Source organism: Lepisosteus platostomus, chromosome 6 (genome assembly GCF_059453375.1).
Source record: "Lepisosteus platostomus isolate fLepPlt1 chromosome 6, fLepPlt1.hap1, whole genome shotgun sequence".
Taxonomy (NCBI): Eukaryota; Metazoa; Chordata; class Actinopteri; order Semionotiformes; family Lepisosteidae; genus Lepisosteus; species Lepisosteus platostomus.
Genome location: NC_142616.1, coordinates 29,044,341 through 29,062,191, shown reverse-complemented (window position 1 = coordinate 29,062,191; position 17,851 = coordinate 29,044,341). Strand labels below are relative to the sequence as shown.

Sequence of the window (17,851 nt, the reverse complement as noted above, 5' to 3'; positions counted from 1 at the left end):
TTAGCATTTGATGGAAGCACTTTATTTCAGCTAAACACATACAAAATAAAGCCTATTGCTATGAATTAATTCAGAAAATAATTAAATTACACACAAAGTACATTTAAAAGTCCTCAAATGCATTTGAATGCATTTGGAAATTAGTCATATGCAAAAAAATACATTTTACAGTTTATTGTAAGAGCTATAATAATCAGAGCATGCAATCAACCTAGGTCTTCACATACCTGTACTATAAAGTACATGCATACTGTGTGTGTCTGTTATAATTATGATTATAACATTGGTGCTTGCTTGAATTCCAAGGACGTTCCAAGGAAACTGAAATATGTTCAATTGTTTGGGCGACAATTTTATAACACACATACCGATTCACAGGTTCCCCACCCACATATTAATTGACAGCACATTAAAAGTGTTAAGTAATGCATTCTGGTGTGTCTTTAAATGGACCATAATTTAAACACTGATATCTCCCTGGGCTTTCCATAGTGAGTGTTCAAATGTCCCAGCACTGCTGAGGCAGGTCACACCTTCATTCTGTCTACCGTCATCTCCAGCCCTCCTGCTGGACCACTCTCATGCCAGCTCCCCTCCTGCTCTGCCAGGCACATTCTCAGCTAGATCGTTATGGAAAATGCATAGCAGAATATCTCACTTAGGTGCTACAGAGATATTGAAGTGATCTTTTCCCTGCCTTCACACTGGGAGACAAAGACAATAGTTGTGAAAGGGGCAGCTGATGGGGTTTTCCATTTTTTTTGGACCATGTGAAGCAGATTTAATACAAATTATCTAAGAAATTCTTATAAGACATCATATGAGACACAAATGGGTTTAATGGTGTTTCCCCAAGGTAGCTGCCTGTTGTGTTGTGGAGTGCCTTCATTGGTGCTGTTGACGTGGAGTCCCGTCAATTACAGAAAGTGAGTTTTGAATGTATTCAGCATTCTCTCCTGGTGCGGACCACCTTGCTGAGGTATTTGACTGGAATCCCCCAGGGTCTCATGAGATAGACATCAAACAAGTAGGCCATGCCAGGCTCCAGACCTCCAATGGTGGCTGTGGTTACGGCTCGACGGGGATTGAGCTCCTGGAAATATTTACAGAGCACTTTTTCCACGTCACTTCTAGACTCTGGCCCAATGCACCTCCCTGTGTCCCCCCCCTCGCCCTGTTCCAGCTTGTGGCGGTACACGCAGTACAGGCTCCTCTCCTCTGTCCCCAGCCAGGCCAGCGTGACCGAATGACAGCTGCGCAGCTTGTTGAAGGACTTAATCTGCAGGCTAGCCGGGAGCAGGGGGGCAGCCTGGCGGTGGTACGCAGAGGAGGCCTGGATTTTCACGGCGGTTCCCCATTGCCCTGATACTGCTGGTCCCACCGGCGGCGCAGTCTCCAGGTGTATCACGTAAGTGGGCTTTCCTTGCACCCAGATCTGAGTCACCTCTTCACTCAACTCCTGGGACGCCAGCTGGTCCGCTTTGCTGGTGATGGTGGCTCGCACCTTTCCTGCGCCACATTTCTGGAGGGTGAGGAGGGCGCTCTGCTGCCAGCCCCGGGGACGGAAGCTGAGGTGCTCACCCGGCCTTCCCCCACCTCGGACAGTCACCCACCTAAGCTCGCCCTCGCCCAGTGGCTGCACGGGGGGCCGGGGCTCCTGGTGTGTATGGGCAAAGGTGCCTGTGTATGCCACGCTGGTGCCGTTTAGCTGGTCCACCACAAACACGTCGAAGTAGTACTGCGTGTCTGGGGACAGCTCCGACACCGTGTACACAGTCTCTGTGCCAGTGCAAACATGCAGCACAGCCAGGGACTCGCTCTGCAGGGGCGAAGATGACCGCTGGCTGCTCTTGGGGAAATTCCACCACTCCTGTTTGAGAAATGGCCGCGGAGTTGCCTTCTGTTTTCCCCCCATCTTCATTTTCTCCTTGCGCATCGCTTCCTGCACTGCACACATGCTCTTGTAGTTGTGTCTGCGGTTGGCCAGCACACAGTAGTGATACCTCTGCTCCCCGTGCCCCAGGGCTGAAGGGCTGGGGCTCCAGGAGAGTGTAACGCTGGTCATGCCCAAGCCCACAATGCCAATACGAGGGTCTGGGGGCAGCTGGGGGAATGCCTCCAGAGACCCCCCTCCATCCTGCAGGTACACCGAGATCCTAGTGTCCTGCTCCACCGAACGTAGCTTGAGAATGTAGAAGGAGGCCTGAGTGTGGGGTGGGATGCTGTAGGTGTCCATGGCGTTGCCTTTGTATGTGTGCAGCAGCTTCTCGGCCCCGGAGCTTCTCCACCACACCTCTGCCATGCTCTTCTTCTCGCCCCCTGCATGGAGAACAATGCTCATACCAGGGCTGGAGCCAGTTCACACACTCAGCAACAAGTGCTCTGGGACATTTAACATTTCCTCCAGCCTCAGCCTCCACCACAGACTACTGTGTTACCAATTAAAGAGAGAAATGAAGTATACAATCTGCTTAACAAAAAAATCTTCTTTCACAGATATGTGCTTACATAAAATGTAAAAGTGAATGCCAATGGAAGTGGAAAACTCCAAAGGTTAGACAACATTTTCTGTGTTTTTCAACATTTTTCAAACTACTGTAAATGTGGGACAACAAGATGAACTAAGATTTGTGAGGGATACAATGCTACAGAAGAGCACTGTGTGCTGTTTTGACTGTTCCCTAACTATGTGTCAGTCTTGTTTCATATGGTGTATCTAGCGTGTGTCTTTCACTCCCTCTCTTTACTAAAGCACGCCACAATGCGTCATGTGCATCAGCAGGCAGCTCCCCTGTGGCTCTCTGACCTTGACACAGAGACTCGCAGTGCAGGTCAGACTCGCAGTGCAGTACAGCACAGAGCAGTTTGACAGTAAGAAAAAACAATACTTGGGAGACATCTTGAAGATCCCAGTGGCGACATGGCTTATTGAATGCTTAATAGAGGAGAAGATCTCAATGATGTTTGTGGGAACACATGCATACTGGCTGTAGCTATTAATGTTGTAAAAGTGCGCATAAATGGCACAGGAATACTGCCCCTTGGTGGATTAAGTGATGGTACTCTTATGAATGATTTATCACTATTTAAAAATCTATTTTTAAATGATGGAATGTTTACAGCTCAGTAAAGGAAATTCCTTTGATCCTTTTTTGAATGTATCAATATCTGTATCTATATCTATAAATAAAAGCTAGTTACGATTTTAAAATGAATGGCAACGACTTGGTGAATTTGTACTTGATATAGTTTTACCCAAACTTCTGATTATTTATCATTATTTAATTGCATTCAAAATTATTACCCTGAATAGGAACCATGTTTGATAGGGGACACTTCATTAATTCAAGATTTAATGTCATCTGAAGGTTAATGATGAATTCATCTTTGTCGTTTTATCTAACACAATTGTCATCACGAATGAATTTTGATCTGTTATGCTCCTCAGATATTTAATGAACAACATTCTCCATCTGGCCCATTGATGGTTTTTACGATTAATCTGTTTAATCTACTGTTATTTACTTTTTTAGCATTTTTCCATTAAATTTGCATAAAATGAGATTGAGAAGAAGCTCTTAATTATCACTGAACATGGTCTAACTAAATTTAGATTAAAAGAGACAGAGGAGACAGAGGATAACAGATATGTTACCAGCTGGACTACTAAAAGTGTAATGTACTTTGATCCATAATACGTTGATTAAAAAAACCAACTTAAAGCAAACTATTATGGAACATCTGTATTCTTCAGTACCCTAATACAGTTTGTGCATAACCTGGCTTACGTGTAGAGTCTTATACTATGTTGTCATAAGTAAGAACCCTGAACACACCAAGTGAAGTCAACCAGAGTGCACAGCACAACACACGCTCTGTGCAGGTGTTCAGTGTACACTTACAGTGCAAGGGTGTGGCTGGCTTGCTCTGTAGCATCCGGACAGTCAGACTCCACTCAATGGGCACATCACACGGACTCACAGCCACAGAAAATGCAGGGATTCCCTTCTGCAGTGTGAAATACAGCCTGCCAGATAACCAGATAACAGACAAAAGAAGGGTGGTATTTAGTGACTCTACAGGACTGCATTTTGCAACTGTACATGACAGCTTGACACTCTGTCTGTTGTGATTCCTTGGCACAACCTTTTCTTTTTGTCTGCTTTTTGGGGGACTGAATATTAGAGTATTTAGCTTTTTGTCCAGTGATCAAATTGTTTTTTGGGCACGTAAAGTCATAAATTAACACCAGAGTGGAATGTGAAGTTATAAAAGAATGCCATCTTAACTAGTATTACTAACTAGTTAATTATCATACTCATAATTCATTGAAACTGCTGCTCTTAACACCCAACCCTAGACTGTATGGGCCTTCATTCTTATATTTATCAATCACATCTTTGTTTTGCTTTCTATACAGTATATAGTATAGTAATATAATGGATACAAGCCTATATCAGATGTCTATATGTTATATAAATATATAGGGTAGTTGTAGGCTCATTTCATGAAACATACATGTGGTCTTATGTGGAACACAAGAATTTCCAGGAATGTATAGGTTTTACTACTGGGGTTGCCACTTTGTTCACTGCTTTATGAAACTTATAAGAAAAGTGTTCTGCAGTCTAAGAAAATAAATTTGACACCTTTGCAAACTTGCATACATACTGTATGCCCTGTGTGTATAGACACTTAATTCCCCCATAGATATGGTTATGGCTTGGAACTTCTCAGTTACAAAATGAACAGATTTTCCTCATTTGTGAAGTCTGTATGACTTGTCTACTGATATAGGTGGGAACGCTATGCCTAAGTCATTGCCTTGCAATACAGTGCTGATGTTATCAGTGTCTCTGTGTCCTCTCACCTCCGTAGCTGGTCCTTAGGGAGACGGATGGGGGTTAGCTTTCCCCTGGAAAGCAAGACAGAGGGGCGTAGTGGGACCTCATTTTCAGACAACAGAGCAGGGGGCCCCACTGGCCACACTGGACCACACAGCAGAGCAAGGATCAGATAACAGTGAGCGTATACAGCCATTCCTGCAGCCTGCTGGGACACCTGGGAAGGACAAGCACAGTGACACGGGTCAAATCAAACTGATTTTTATGACAGCTGTGCATGGAAACATGGAAATGCAGGTCAATTCTCTGTCAATTTTAGAATACAATTTTTAACACAGGATTTTTATGGAACAATTACTAATCCTTGGATTGTAGATGCTGGTAAGATGTTGTCTCTCTAACCTTAGGTTGACATTTTTAGAATTACTAGACTTACAGAAAGTTGGCAAGCTCTGACAGGCAAAATGTCCTGTTCCTAGTTCACTTTATTGCATTTTAATGAAATACAGTATAATTCATTCAAGCAGTATCTTCAGAAAGTGTCATAAAAACTATAGCATTTTCATTCTCCCTAAGAGTACAAAGCATAGCACAGATGGCACATATTCAAAACAAGACTGCTCTCCTGCTTTCTTTTACTTTTCTACAGTTACAAAAGTCATCATTAGCTTTGTAGGCTCGGCAGCCCCAGGGATGTTATCACAGCATTGAGTCTGAATATTATCAACAACACAGAACAGGAAGCAAAGTAAAAAGACACAAAGAGAGTTGATTACTCACCTCAGCATCTGTGAGAAATGGGTTTTTAAACATATGAATATAGCAATACAGGCAGTGTATGTGTTCCAGATCCAGTCTACTTAAATAGCATACAGTTGAGTCTTTGAAAATATCTTATATGAAATATGTATAGGCTTCTCAGCAGTTGGGCTGTTTGAATTTATACAAGCAGAAGACCCAGTTAAAAGCTTACCTGAACATCACACTAGATAAATACATTTTGTTCTCGACATCCAATGCACAATGCTTTTTTATTTCTGAAGCCTCTCATTTCCAAAAACCGATACTGCCTTTGAAACCAGATTGAGTAAATCAAAATTTGGTCTTATCCTTATTTTGCATTCAATGCTAAAAATAAATACATTCATTAAAATGTAAAAATGTGAAAAACATGTAACTGTCAGGCCATGACTCAGAGAGGCTGCAGGGGACACATCTGTGCTGTTGTGCAATGAACTGATTAGAAACCAGAACAAGCTTACAACAGGGTATTCCTCCTTCCACATTTAGAGCCCCACACAGCCTACTGAGAAGTTCGGGGTGTCATAGTACAGTATGTACAGTACAGTACAGTGCGCTTCTAAGCCTTTATTGTATTTTTCTACACCTGCTGTAGCCTGGCTCATTCTCCCACTGTCTCGGTGTGTCAGTACCTGTCTGCTCAGTCAGAACCTCCCCTCTGCCCTGGCTAGCTGATAGCCCCACACTTTGCACCATAACATCCTCAATAAAGAAGCAGACGTAGAGGAAGAGGGAGAGATGGGAGAAGGAGCAGCACCTGAGTTACAGAAAGTGTGTCTCTCCTCAATGGCACTTCGAGAAAGGCAAGCTGCTGTGCTCTGTCTGGGCTTTGTCGTAACAAAGCCCCTCTCTCTGATCCTGCGGGGTAATCCCTCCACTGAAGTCCGGTCGGAAAAAGAAGGAGGAAAAGAAGGTAAAAGAAGTCTTCTTCCAAAACGCCAAGGAGCCGATCCAGAAGGAAAGTGACACAAAGCGTCCTGGCAGAAGTCAAAAACCAAAAACCCTGCTCATGGCTCCTGTCTCATCGGGACTGGTACAGCCAGCTCTGGGCACGCTGTCAGAATGGTTCATGTCCCTGTGCCCCTTGCAGAGCACGCTGCACCCTGCCTGCCTGTCTCTCCGATCGACAGTCAGCCTGTGAGCTGCGCCGGCCAGTCTTTATTCCCCACGGCCCAGATCAGAGCTGTCTGGTAAGTGAGCTGCACAAATCAAACACAGAGCAGTGAGTGAGTGTATGTATGTATGTGTGTGTGGTGGGGTAACGGGTGTGTGTTGGGGGGGGGGGCAGCAAGCGACAGTGGGTGGGAGAGGGGGTGTTGATGCACAACTTGCACATGTTAACTCTTCGTTAACCGCACTATTTTAAGCGAGGGTGCTGGAAATGTAGAGAGATGAAGGGGCTTCAATTTCATTCATTTCTATATGGATAGGTCTGTCACCTTGTTTACTCTTGAAGCTGATCCCTTCATGACATTTCTGGCGGAATGTTTCCTGGCCTCGATCTGTTGAGAAAAGTTTTGGAGTGGTATACAGACACGCTGTCTGCGTGTGGGGACACGGGAATGTGTCTGATTGTGTGCGAGGCAGAGACGGAGAAGCTTGCCCCTGTAGCGGCGTCTTCAGCAGTGTGAGCTGTGTAGGAAGTGGTTTCTGCAGGGAGGAGAGGAGACAGGGGCGGGGAGCAGTGTCAGTGTCCCGGACGCAGCCCATTAATTAGAGCTGTGTGCAGCGGGGCAAGGGGCACCTGAGTCATGTGTGCTTCTCAGACAGACACTCATATATCACTCCCCGAGCCTGCTCCACCCACCACAGACGGATCACCTCAGCTTCAAGCAGCAAAGGATGCCATAATATGCTATACTACAGAATAGCAGTTGCTTTAGAATTTGCCACAGAAAGACAACCTGGGAAACCGAGCTTGTCCTGCACTGCATTGTAATTTGTGGGACCTTTCATTCAAACATTATGGAATTATTTAAATTTACTACTATGAAATGACAGTTTGACTGTAGCTTGCTGAAGGCGGAGATGGATATTAAGCCTTACAGTATATGCTCTATCTGCCATGTCTGTGCTCTGCATTGGATATGCCAATATCATCTTTAGACACTCAAACTTGTGATGGTTTACCATGACAATTTACTGAGGACTTTGCTGGATTTTGGATTTTTCATTTTGTATCGTTGTTCAACTCATCTTTCTAGACTTTATTATGATCTCACTGTAATATATTGCATACCACACAGCGTGACCCTTCTCTCTAGAATTCATTGCCTCTGAACACATAGAGTCTGTAAAAACATAGTCTTGTACCCACTCAAACTTTAGTTTCCCAGTCTTTGGACACAAATTAAGCTACAACTGTAGTAAGAGCATGTAAATATAGTATATACTCTGCAGTCTATCCCAGCTGTCAGTCTGTCATCAGATATGGCCTGGATATTTCTTTTGATCACACAGATTCTTTCACTTATGTTATTGCTTAATAAATAAAACAGAAGCAGTTTACGGGACTCTTCCATCCCCTGAGAGCAAAGAAAAGTTTATATTAACTAATTGCATGAAAGATATGCAGAATGCCACTGTTTATTTATAATTTATAGTTCATTACATTTCATGCATAATGCAATTTCATCTTTATTATGATCGTGTCTGAAACATCACGATTTCCAGTTGAGGTCTCAAGTGGATGGATATATTTAGAGTGTTCGCCATATATATCGAATAAAGACGTGTGCTCTTTAAGAACGAAACCTCTTTTTTTTTTCTTTTAAGAGAAATCTTTATTTTTAAACACATATCAACAGCAGCCCATCTGCTCCAGCGCACTCTCACTCATTCTCTCGGCTCTCTCAGGGGACCCCAGCACAACACAATACCTCGCCATCTCCGACATCACGGGGGTGGTGGAGGGTTTGGGCAGAGGGGGTGAGAAGGGGGAGACATATGGGGCAGACAGATAAGGGGAGTGCAGTCGTGAACACGGAATTGCCCCGGGGGGTAAGGGATTGTGCGTGTGTGTGTGGGAGGGGGTGCACTAAGACAGGGTGAAGCGAAGAATGTAAGTCCATTTGCTGGAGAGGTGGGGGGGCAGCGCAGGGAACTAGCCCCCAACATTTCACTCCCACGAATAAAGAAGGCCCTGCAGGGAGGGGAGCTTGATATTCAAAGCCCCTTTCAGAGGCACCCTGCACTCGCGCATCGTGCTCACAGCTTGCTCGCCAGGTCACTCATTAGCGCCGGCAGTTTGTACCGCTCAGAGGAAGCAGTGCACTCCAACTCAGTTTGAGCGTAGAACCAATCTCTGTTGCTGAAATGAAGGAAGGAAAAAACTACAAAGCAAATTATTTTCCAGAAGTGAGTCAGAATTTGTTTCCTACTTAACAATATACAGTGCATATGCCCTCGCTTGTGTGTTAATAAGCAGCAAGTTTGGAAGGACTTTACACAGTCATGGGCCAAACATTATTGCTTTGTCTTCACTGTTAACCCCAGATCTTTGCATACTTCAATATAACACTGTTTCCGCTTTTAAGAACGCTGTAGGTATTGATGTCTAAATGAGATGGCAGACCAGAATGTGATTCTTTTACTAGGAAAACTGTAAGTCTAAGGGAGGAGCATGTTTCCTTGTGCTTTATTGTAAGTTACTTACATATTAAATATGCTGTTTCCTCTGTAGAATCAGTTCTGCCTGTGTGTAGTCCTTATGCTATGAGCAGGGCATAAGGGAGAGGGGCACCATGGACTCTCTGCTCATGGTCAGGTGATAAGGTGGGGAAACCAGCCCCCTTACTCAAGATAAATCCCACCGAGTGTCCGGGCTGCTAGGGGAGCTCAAATGTACAGCACCTACCTGGGTGATACATTCCACCCCCACTACACAGCAGCTGAGTCTGCTGAGTAGAATGTAGCCAGTAAAACAAGTTTAATACCCCTAATTTTACAAACATTGCCATGAGAGCTTTGACAATCTTTAGCAGCCAAGTAGTCAGAATCGTTGTTTAATGTCTGATCCAAAGGACAACACACCCTACAGTAAGAACTGTGGACCAGTGAGAAGAGTGCCATCTAGGGGTCTACCAACACCACTTGCAACTGCAACCTTGTTGCATCCTTAGATGTCTGACATTTCAGCACTGACAGTGTGCAGTCTTGCTCAGCTGTTCAGCTCTGAGGCAATGGAGAGCTGCTGTTTTTAGAGTATCCATGCATTGTATAATGAAAACTACGCCTGAAACCAACTGGCAATCACTGGCTTTTCTGTGATAACACCCCTGTTGTGGGCCACTAACACATAAAATGATACAAATGTGTGCTCTCTCTGCCCTTCACCCCTTAGAAAGACACCTCCAGTTCTGCACCCCTTCAGCACAGACATAGTACCGCCACAGAGGACTTGATCAGGTTGCACTTTATTATGAAAGACATGCAAGAGAAACATAAGGCAGTTAAAATTCAAAATCATGACTGCCAAGCATAATGAAATTACTCAAAAATGAAAAAAGATAGGAACAAAGACTTTGTAGGCTAAACTCACAGGATACGGTACTTTATCAATTTCCTGATCCGGATCTGCAGCATAGTATACTACCGGTCCACCTCTGAACTTTTGTGAGCAGTTACTCTGATAATAATGTCTCAGTTTGTACCACTTGGCCTCTGCCTGGATTCATGCTCAGTCCAGTTCAGTAGCGAGAAATCTGAAGGTTTCATTGCACCTGAAGTCTTGTTTGATAAATGGAAGCCTGTTTTTTTTGCAAAAGCAAATGTAATGTTGTTTCCAGGTCTGAAGGTTGTGATTTAAGGATACCTACAGGACTGTTGCCCTCCAGAAGCAGCAAGTGCTGCTCTGATTTTATGCTTCTAAATACTGTTCTTCCACTCTCACAGGTCCATGTGGGTGAAAGGGCCTTATTTCCAAGTCGGAATCACAAGGCATGGACTGAACTTTACAGATAAAAAATAAAACACAAATTGCAAAACAATGTGTCATGCTATACCTTATATTCCCACCAGGTGGCTCCTTGTAAGGTGCAAGCTAATGTGCCACAATACTGTGATTCAGAACACTGCAGACAGGAGGCATACAAAAGGACATGAGAAGGGGAGAGTGTTTCCTTCTCTCTGATACTCCTGATCAGTTTATTAACTTGGTGCTTCAGTGGTTATTGTCCTTCACACGACACAGTTGACTGGAACCCATCTTCATAGCTGAGGGAGAGATGGAGGAAAACAGAGGGTAGAAGAGAGTGAGAGAGGCAGGTAGTGAGAGGAAGGCTTGTGAGTGAGGATTCAGAAGAGACAGGAAAGAGAGAGAAATGTAGGGGAGATGAAGGGTGGTGGGGTAAGAGCACAGCAATGAAACAGGTGACCTATCCTTCTCTATGTCATAGGACAGCAGTGCAGCAACCTCAACCTCACACTGTTTCTGACATACAGCCTCTCACTATTGTTCCCCATTGCACCTACAGCTGCAGGAACCAAGCATTTCACTGTAATGAAACATTTAGAAACTTTCTATACAGTGCAATTAATTCTCCTGCATCAGTATTATTCAAAGTGGTGTGGCTGTTCACCCAAGTACATTTATATGGCAAATATACACTTTTAAGTTTGTTCTAACCATAATAATTAAGCTCACCATGCTGAAATTTGTATTTGAAATTATATTGTAGCTTCATAAGTGCCATTATTTGCTGCAGTGCAGTTTTCTAAGGGTTCTCTGTGGGGCACATACTGTAAGTACTCACACATGAACTCCTGGAACCAGGCTTCAGAGCGATCCACCAGGCAGCCTGTCCACTCCTGCAGGGTCACTTTCTTATTCCCATCGTTGTCACAAGACCTGGCCCATTACATAAACACAAAGAAACACCAACCCGGCCACAGGAAAGTGTGGGTCAGTCTTTGTGAAACAGTGTGTCCTAAGATTTGCTTTTGACACTTCGATCTACATGTATGGCATAGACAGGGTGGTCTATCAGTTTAATCCTGGAAAATTCAACTTCAAATTGGTACTATAATATAGTATTGTATTATACAACAGGCTGGGATCTTACAAGAAAAATCGTGATGCGCAGTGTTCCAGGGGCATCTGTTTGTAACAAAGTTTCTTCAGGTCCCGCCTGCTCAGCTTTCCATCGTGGTTCCGATCCAGCAGTCCAAATCGCCACTGGGGGCACAGAGGTACTGTACAGTACATATGTTTCAGGAACGCATATTCCCCGTGCACTTACATCACAGACAGAAATCCAGATTCTAATGTCAAAAACCATTAAGAAATGGCAACACTTATGCCTTACTCTTAGAAAGTTTCCCAGCAATTTAAAGTAAAGTGTTGAGCTGCACTGCTGCACTCTTATTGTCATAGAAGTAACAGGTCTTCTAGCGTAGAATGAGACTTTCACAGTGATGCTGCTCCTCCAGGTCTGTCAGGAGCATCCAACAGGAAGAAACTGTTCTGCTGGCATAGCTGGTTTGACACTGGAAATGAACATCTTGACCCCAAGGTTATCCTATCCCCACCTTTCATTCCCTTCCCCTTTGTCTCAGTCTCCACCAGTACCTCTGCCAGTTTCTGGCGATGTGTGTGGCTCAGACAGCTCTGCATCATGGCGCTGGTTCCATTCGATTCTCCCATGGTGCTCAGCAGCAGGAACCAGTCCAGCAGTCGATAGGGGAACTGCTCATACTCCTCTTCTGTGCACACGGACTGCGTAACTGACAGACGGACAGGCAGTTGAATACTCAGACTAAGAGAGTGAGAATTCTGTGCAGTACTCTGCAGTAATATGAAGTAATGTTTCTTGTTGTGCAGTACTGTCTAGCTACTGTGCTGTATAGTCTTGTGAATCTTTGGTTTAATGAAGTCGGGTGAGAGGTACTTCAGTGCAGGAGCTCTGTGATCAATACCTATGCATGGCCCCAGGTGAGCCAGGCCAATGTGACGCCTCTTGCGACAAGCCTCCTTGTGCAGAAGACACTGATTTCCATAGGTCTTCCCCAGGACACTGCATGCTGGTGCTCCCTGCCTGCTCACATAAACATTGCAATTAATGTGTGCACTGAACGTGAGACAGTCACAGTACTGCTGCTGTTGTCAGTACTGGGATAGTAATAATAGTGGTAATAATCATCAGTAACAGATCTTCTGGTATAGAATGAGACTTTTACATCATCACAACCTTTTCTACCTTTAATACAGTGATAAACTACAATACTAAAAACCACAGTAATACTTCTGCTTGTAATATTACAACTATTATAGTACTAATGATATAGCATATTACTTATGCTGCTAACAAGACACAGAAATAGAAAATAAACAGTATGGGAAAGCAAGAGTCATTTTGTAACTTGTCATGCGAAACAATGTTTCTGTTCTAACAAGAGCTGACTATCTGTATGTCTATGATAACTTGCATTCCTCCTCCTCCTAATAATCATAATATTCAAAGTCTTCATGAGTCTGATCTGGAGACAATAAGGATGCTGCAGTGATGGGTGCTTTTGGCTGCACCTCACTGCTGGCCTGTGTGAGGGAAAGTGGACAGAGGGGACAGAAGAAGAGGGGCGACACAAAGACAGACAGAGAGAGGGGAAGGGGGTTGTCTCACCGTGGGCAGCTCTGGGGACACACACACTTGGGGACCCGGATCCCATCCTCCTGCACCACCTGGCACCAGGAGCCGACTGGGGTGCGGCATCGCAGCAGCTTACACAGCTCCCCTGGGAGAGCAGTGGGGTACCCACTGTAATCTGAGCCCCGGATTCTGGGGTAACCCTAAATCCTTCCTCACTCTAATTCCCCTTCCCCTTACCTTTAAGAATGTCCCATGTTCAGCGTTAGTCTTAACCCTGATGCAAAACCCATTTGAATCCAGTTTTATTCTAATTTCAAACTATAACCTCGTCCCCAAACCTACATTCATTCAGAATTCTAGGTACATCCCAAATTTAATTCCTGCTCCCCTTTTTGATCCAGATCATTTCTTTACCTTAGTAATGAAGAATAAAGAAGCACATTCCTGCAGTGATTTTTAGTGACTTGTGCGGTCATTTTGTTTTAAGATAATAGCTAATCTTGATAGATCTATATTGTGCAGTACAGAAAGAAGCCCTTTAGCTTTACAGGTGTATAAAAAGTAAAGAAGGATGTTAGCGCTGACAGTGCTGACAGTGATTCAGGAGATTTGGTTGGTAAATGTGTTGGTTTAGCCACTACAGTACAGTATATATACAGTATACAGTAGGCTGCTCATGTATAGTTTACCTGGATTTGCTGATCGACATGATTTTAGGATTCTGATCAATGTGAGCTGGAGTCTGCTAAATGACAAGCCTGGTTTTCTTCTGTTATTGAGAACTGTCAAAGTTATTATACTAGTAAAAAACACTTAGTGGAGGTTTTCAATAAACTGTAGATGTTTCATTATCTAATTATCTAATTAATTAAAATTCTAATACTAAATCCCTAACTATAAAAAAATAAAATAAATTAATGGAATAATTTGCATTTATGTAGCATGTTATATCCTACAGTATCCAGAGGTGCTTTACATATAGATCCACCACAGCAAGGCAGCTCGTACCTGGGTCAGATTCTGTAACCCCCTCAGATCGACAGACTCACCTGGATCTACACGCTCCACGTATGGCCTCAGAGTCTCCTCTGCCAGTCTCTGTCTCCGCTGGGCCCTGCCCGCCTGGAACACAGCACAGCGTTTCCACACACTCACACTCCTATCTGTCTCCGGCCTTGCTCAGCCTGTCCTTGCTCGGATCCTCTAGCCTGCCTGGTCCCAGTGTACAGTCCTGACCAGCCCCAGCTGCGTGAGTGTGAATTCTTACCTCTTCTGTGTGATCTGATCCCTCATTCCTTCCTGTTTTTATGTTTCCTATCAAGCTCAAGCTCAGGGGCCCTGCTCCTCACATCAGCCCAATAAGAGCAGGAGTCTCCACGATGGAGAGGCTAGCCTCTCTCCGGCTCAGCTTTGTAGTGTGTGCCAGCACATCTGTCCTGGCCCAGGTCCAGTGAAATGGGAAACAGGTGTTCAGCCTGGTCAGTCACATAGCCCGAGCTCAACAGACTCAAGCACAGGCATCCGAAAACCCAATACAAATTCTGAAGAATAGCAATTGGGCAGTTAAGTTCGAAATACCATATAAAAAACAAACGAGCATAGAGCGAGAATCTAAACACTTAAACATGTTTGACTACTTGCTGTAAATGTTTCAAAGCAAATTCTCTATTATTTTTTATTGAAGAACAGAAATCTTTTGTCAAGGCATGCACCACTTTCTCAATGTGTGCGCAGTGGCTGTAGAGGGACAGCAAAAGACTCTGTGTCCATCAGTCTTCTCCAGAGCTGCTGCACTGTCCCTGCAGACAGGCTATGCTGAAGAGCCCATCTGTGAGGGAGCTGCAGTGTCAGCTGGTCCGAGGTGTCTCTCTGTACCTGTAACAGCTAAGTTGCAGGTGTGCAGCATGTGCAGTACTCAGTGCTGTTTACACCCTGAAGAATAGTAGGTCTGTCAGCTGATCATAACATAGCCTATCTGTAGTTTAATTATTCAAACCCCGTCTTCAATAAATAGGAGCACACTCAACAATGCTGAAGCCAAGTGATTGTGTGCTGTGCCTCATCAGTAGATTAGCAGCCCAGGGCTGTTAATACAGCAGGAAGCTGGGGCTGTGTGAATCTGCGGGGTGATTACTCACAGTGCTGGGTTCAGGGTGCAGAGTCAGCAGGAGCAGCAGTGTCAGGGCCTGGAGCATCATCAAGTCTTCAGGCTGAGCTGCTAGGAGTGTTGGAACACATTAACAACCCCGCACCCACATCAGTGGACATTAGAACAGAAGCACATCGAGAGGTCCACAGGAATTCTGCTTGTTCTGATGCTAGCCTGATCTACTGGTACTCAGGAGAGAATAATGCCACAAAATTGTTATTAGGATTAGGATTGGATTCCCTGGCTGTTCTTGCAACAGAAGTCTTTCCTCTAACAGTCAAGTGGTAAACTGATAAGGTTAACTGCAAAGAGCACAAAAACAGAATTCAGACACACTTCACTCCCAGATCAGAATTATTCTCATTAATGAATTATTGTTATAATTCACCATGATTTCTGTGATACACACACTCAGAGACCCTCTTTCACGACACATTGATGGGCGGGACAATCAATTCATTGCTGAATCCACACCACATGGCACAACAGGTAAAGAGCGAACATAAACATTCTGAAGCACTGCACAAGATGATGATACACCATATAAAAAGTGTTTTCTCCTTTTTTTGTTCTAAGTCTCCCGTTTTTTAGTTATATCCCAGAAAGACACATCAGTAACAATGTGACAAGACCATTGCCATGGTGAGGCAATCACTGCTGTTCTGGACAGGAATATGAGCACTATAGAATCCAATGCAAGATACTGTAATAATCACCACATTTAATTTTTAATTATTTTAAATAATCAGTCACATCTTACCTGAGCCAAAGACCTTCTTTCTGTCTCTTTACTTTTCTGTTCGTTCTTTCCTCTGTCCTCTTTCTGTTTTCCAGAAATCTCTCTCAAATCTCCCCTCTACCCCACCTCTCTCCCCCCACCTGTCTTTATCTTTCTATCCTTCGCTTTCATGTGCACGCCTCTTGTAGCTCTGCTTCTCTTACCGTAGTGCTCGCAGCGCCAGTCTCAGGGTTCACCGTCTATCGCATTCCTTCATTTCTTTCTCTCCTCCCCCTGTGTCTTACGAGCTCTCCATTTCTCCTTTCATCTGTCCCGTTTCTGTCCCTCTCTCACGCACAAAATGACAGACACAGACTGGTTAATAGTCTAAATTTAGATGAAAAAACTGCCGGTTCTTTCCCCATCATTTTCCCCATCCCTTAAACACTTCCCAAGGAAGACGGGTTTGCTGGAGTGTCCATGTGTTCAATGTGCCCAGTAAATCATAGTGTTCATGGACCTCTGCCAGCCACAGCAATGAGATCCATCCCCTCGCAACCAGAGCTTCTGTCTGTGAAGGCAGGGCTTACATTACCTGAACTGCAGCATGATCTTCCCTACCTGTGGTCTCTCGTCATTTATTAATATTCTTAAAAAAGCTGGATTTTAGCTTTCCTTGCAAACTGCTCAGACTATTCATCAAATGAATCTGGATGAACCTTTTGTCTGTTAAGGTTCTTGGCAACACAAAGACCCAGTAGAATCTGTAGAATCTGTTGCTCCTGAGAAAAAGCCAGTTATGTTGATTAATCATTAAATCAACTGAAAATGAAAAACAAAAAGTATTTAAAAGACAACTCTTTCCTCAGCTTTTTTCAGCCAAAGATCATAAAGTGTGTTCCATGGTTTCAGTTGTCTTTTCCAGAGCACAATGTTAAAATAGTATTGCACAAAGACTATGACCTAGACCCTACTAGAGAGCCTGGATATTGCAGGTACTGTTCACCAGCAGAGTAACCACCTTGTAGTCTGCATTATAGTTCACTTCAGTTTATTGTCATATGCACAAGTGCAATGAAATGCTTATTTGCATGTATTCTCCAATACAAAGACATTAAAGGAACCACCAAAAACATAAAAACAGAACAGCAGCAGCAACAACAACAATTTAAATAACATACAATTAAAAAACAAATATCGGTGTGGGTAGGGGTAAAGTTCAGTAATCTGACAAGAAACTGTCTCTGAACCTGCTCTTAGAAGCTAAGCAAGGCTGTATCTGATCATTACTTGGATGGGACAGTTCCAGCTAAAACTAAGTCACTACTGTGAGGGGTGTTGTTAATCAAGTAGGTGGCACTCTTTCTTCCAGACTAGGATTTTGAAGACCAATGTTCTACAGTAGTTTAGTGACCAGGAACTCTGTGCTTAAGGAGGGATCATCCATCTGATAAGACATTTAACCAAGATCCTGACTTTTATGACTCAGTAATAAAAGATCCCATGTTGCACTTTTGGCTTGTTCACTCTGGCCTTCTTAACATTCCCCTTAATTCATTCAGTTAAACTATTTCTCACCTGGTTAGGTAAGGTGTGTTGTAGGGCTGCTGGTACATTTTAGCTGCTATGTGTCATCTAAGGGTTATATCAGGGGTGGCTGATATAGTTCCCTCATGTTGTGTAGTGGAATGCTATGAACTCTCTTATGATGAATTAGTCAAAATCTTAAATTGCACAGGCAAGCAGCTGATGT

The 17,851-nt window shown here is 43.8% G+C and overlaps 2 protein-coding genes across 4 annotated transcripts; both read right to left on the bottom strand.

Annotated features, from left to right (window-relative positions):
• ndnfl (neuron-derived neurotrophic factor, like) lies at positions 1-6,864 on the bottom strand. The gene is made up of 4 exons (XM_088635208.1): positions 6,403-6,864; positions 4,871-5,061; positions 3,903-4,027; positions 1-2,319 (listed from the first exon to the last, which is right to left on the bottom strand). The coding sequence occupies exons 2-4, from the start codon at positions 5,038-5,040 to the stop codon at positions 944-946; spliced, it is 1,671 nt and encodes a 556-aa protein (XP_088491334.1). The 5' UTR covers positions 5,041-5,061; positions 6,403-6,864; the 3' UTR covers positions 1-943.
• A 3,180-nt stretch (positions 6,865-10,044) lies between these two features.
• sparcl2 (SPARC-like 2) lies at positions 10,045-17,773 on the bottom strand. 3 transcript variants are annotated; one of them, XM_088635205.1, is made up of 10 exons: positions 17,677-17,773; positions 16,323-16,447; positions 15,370-15,446; positions 14,281-14,353; positions 13,265-13,376; positions 12,561-12,679; positions 12,214-12,368; positions 11,708-11,820; positions 11,399-11,493; positions 10,045-10,859 (listed from the first exon to the last, which is right to left on the bottom strand). In XM_088635205.1, exons 3-10 carry the CDS (start codon positions 15,427-15,429, stop codon positions 10,807-10,809), a joined length of 780 nt encoding a protein of 259 aa, XP_088491331.1. In that variant the 5' UTR covers positions 15,430-15,446; positions 16,323-16,447; positions 17,677-17,773; the 3' UTR covers positions 10,045-10,806. The 3 variants fall into 3 exon arrangements, with proteins under 3 accessions (XP_088491331.1, XP_088491332.1, XP_088491333.1); XM_088635206.1 differs by lacking the exon at positions 17,677-17,773 and having other exon boundaries at positions 16,323-16,564; XM_088635207.1 differs by lacking the exons at positions 16,323-16,447; positions 17,677-17,773 and adding an exon at positions 16,141-16,233.
• Between the last annotated feature and the right edge of the window lie 78 nt (positions 17,774-17,851).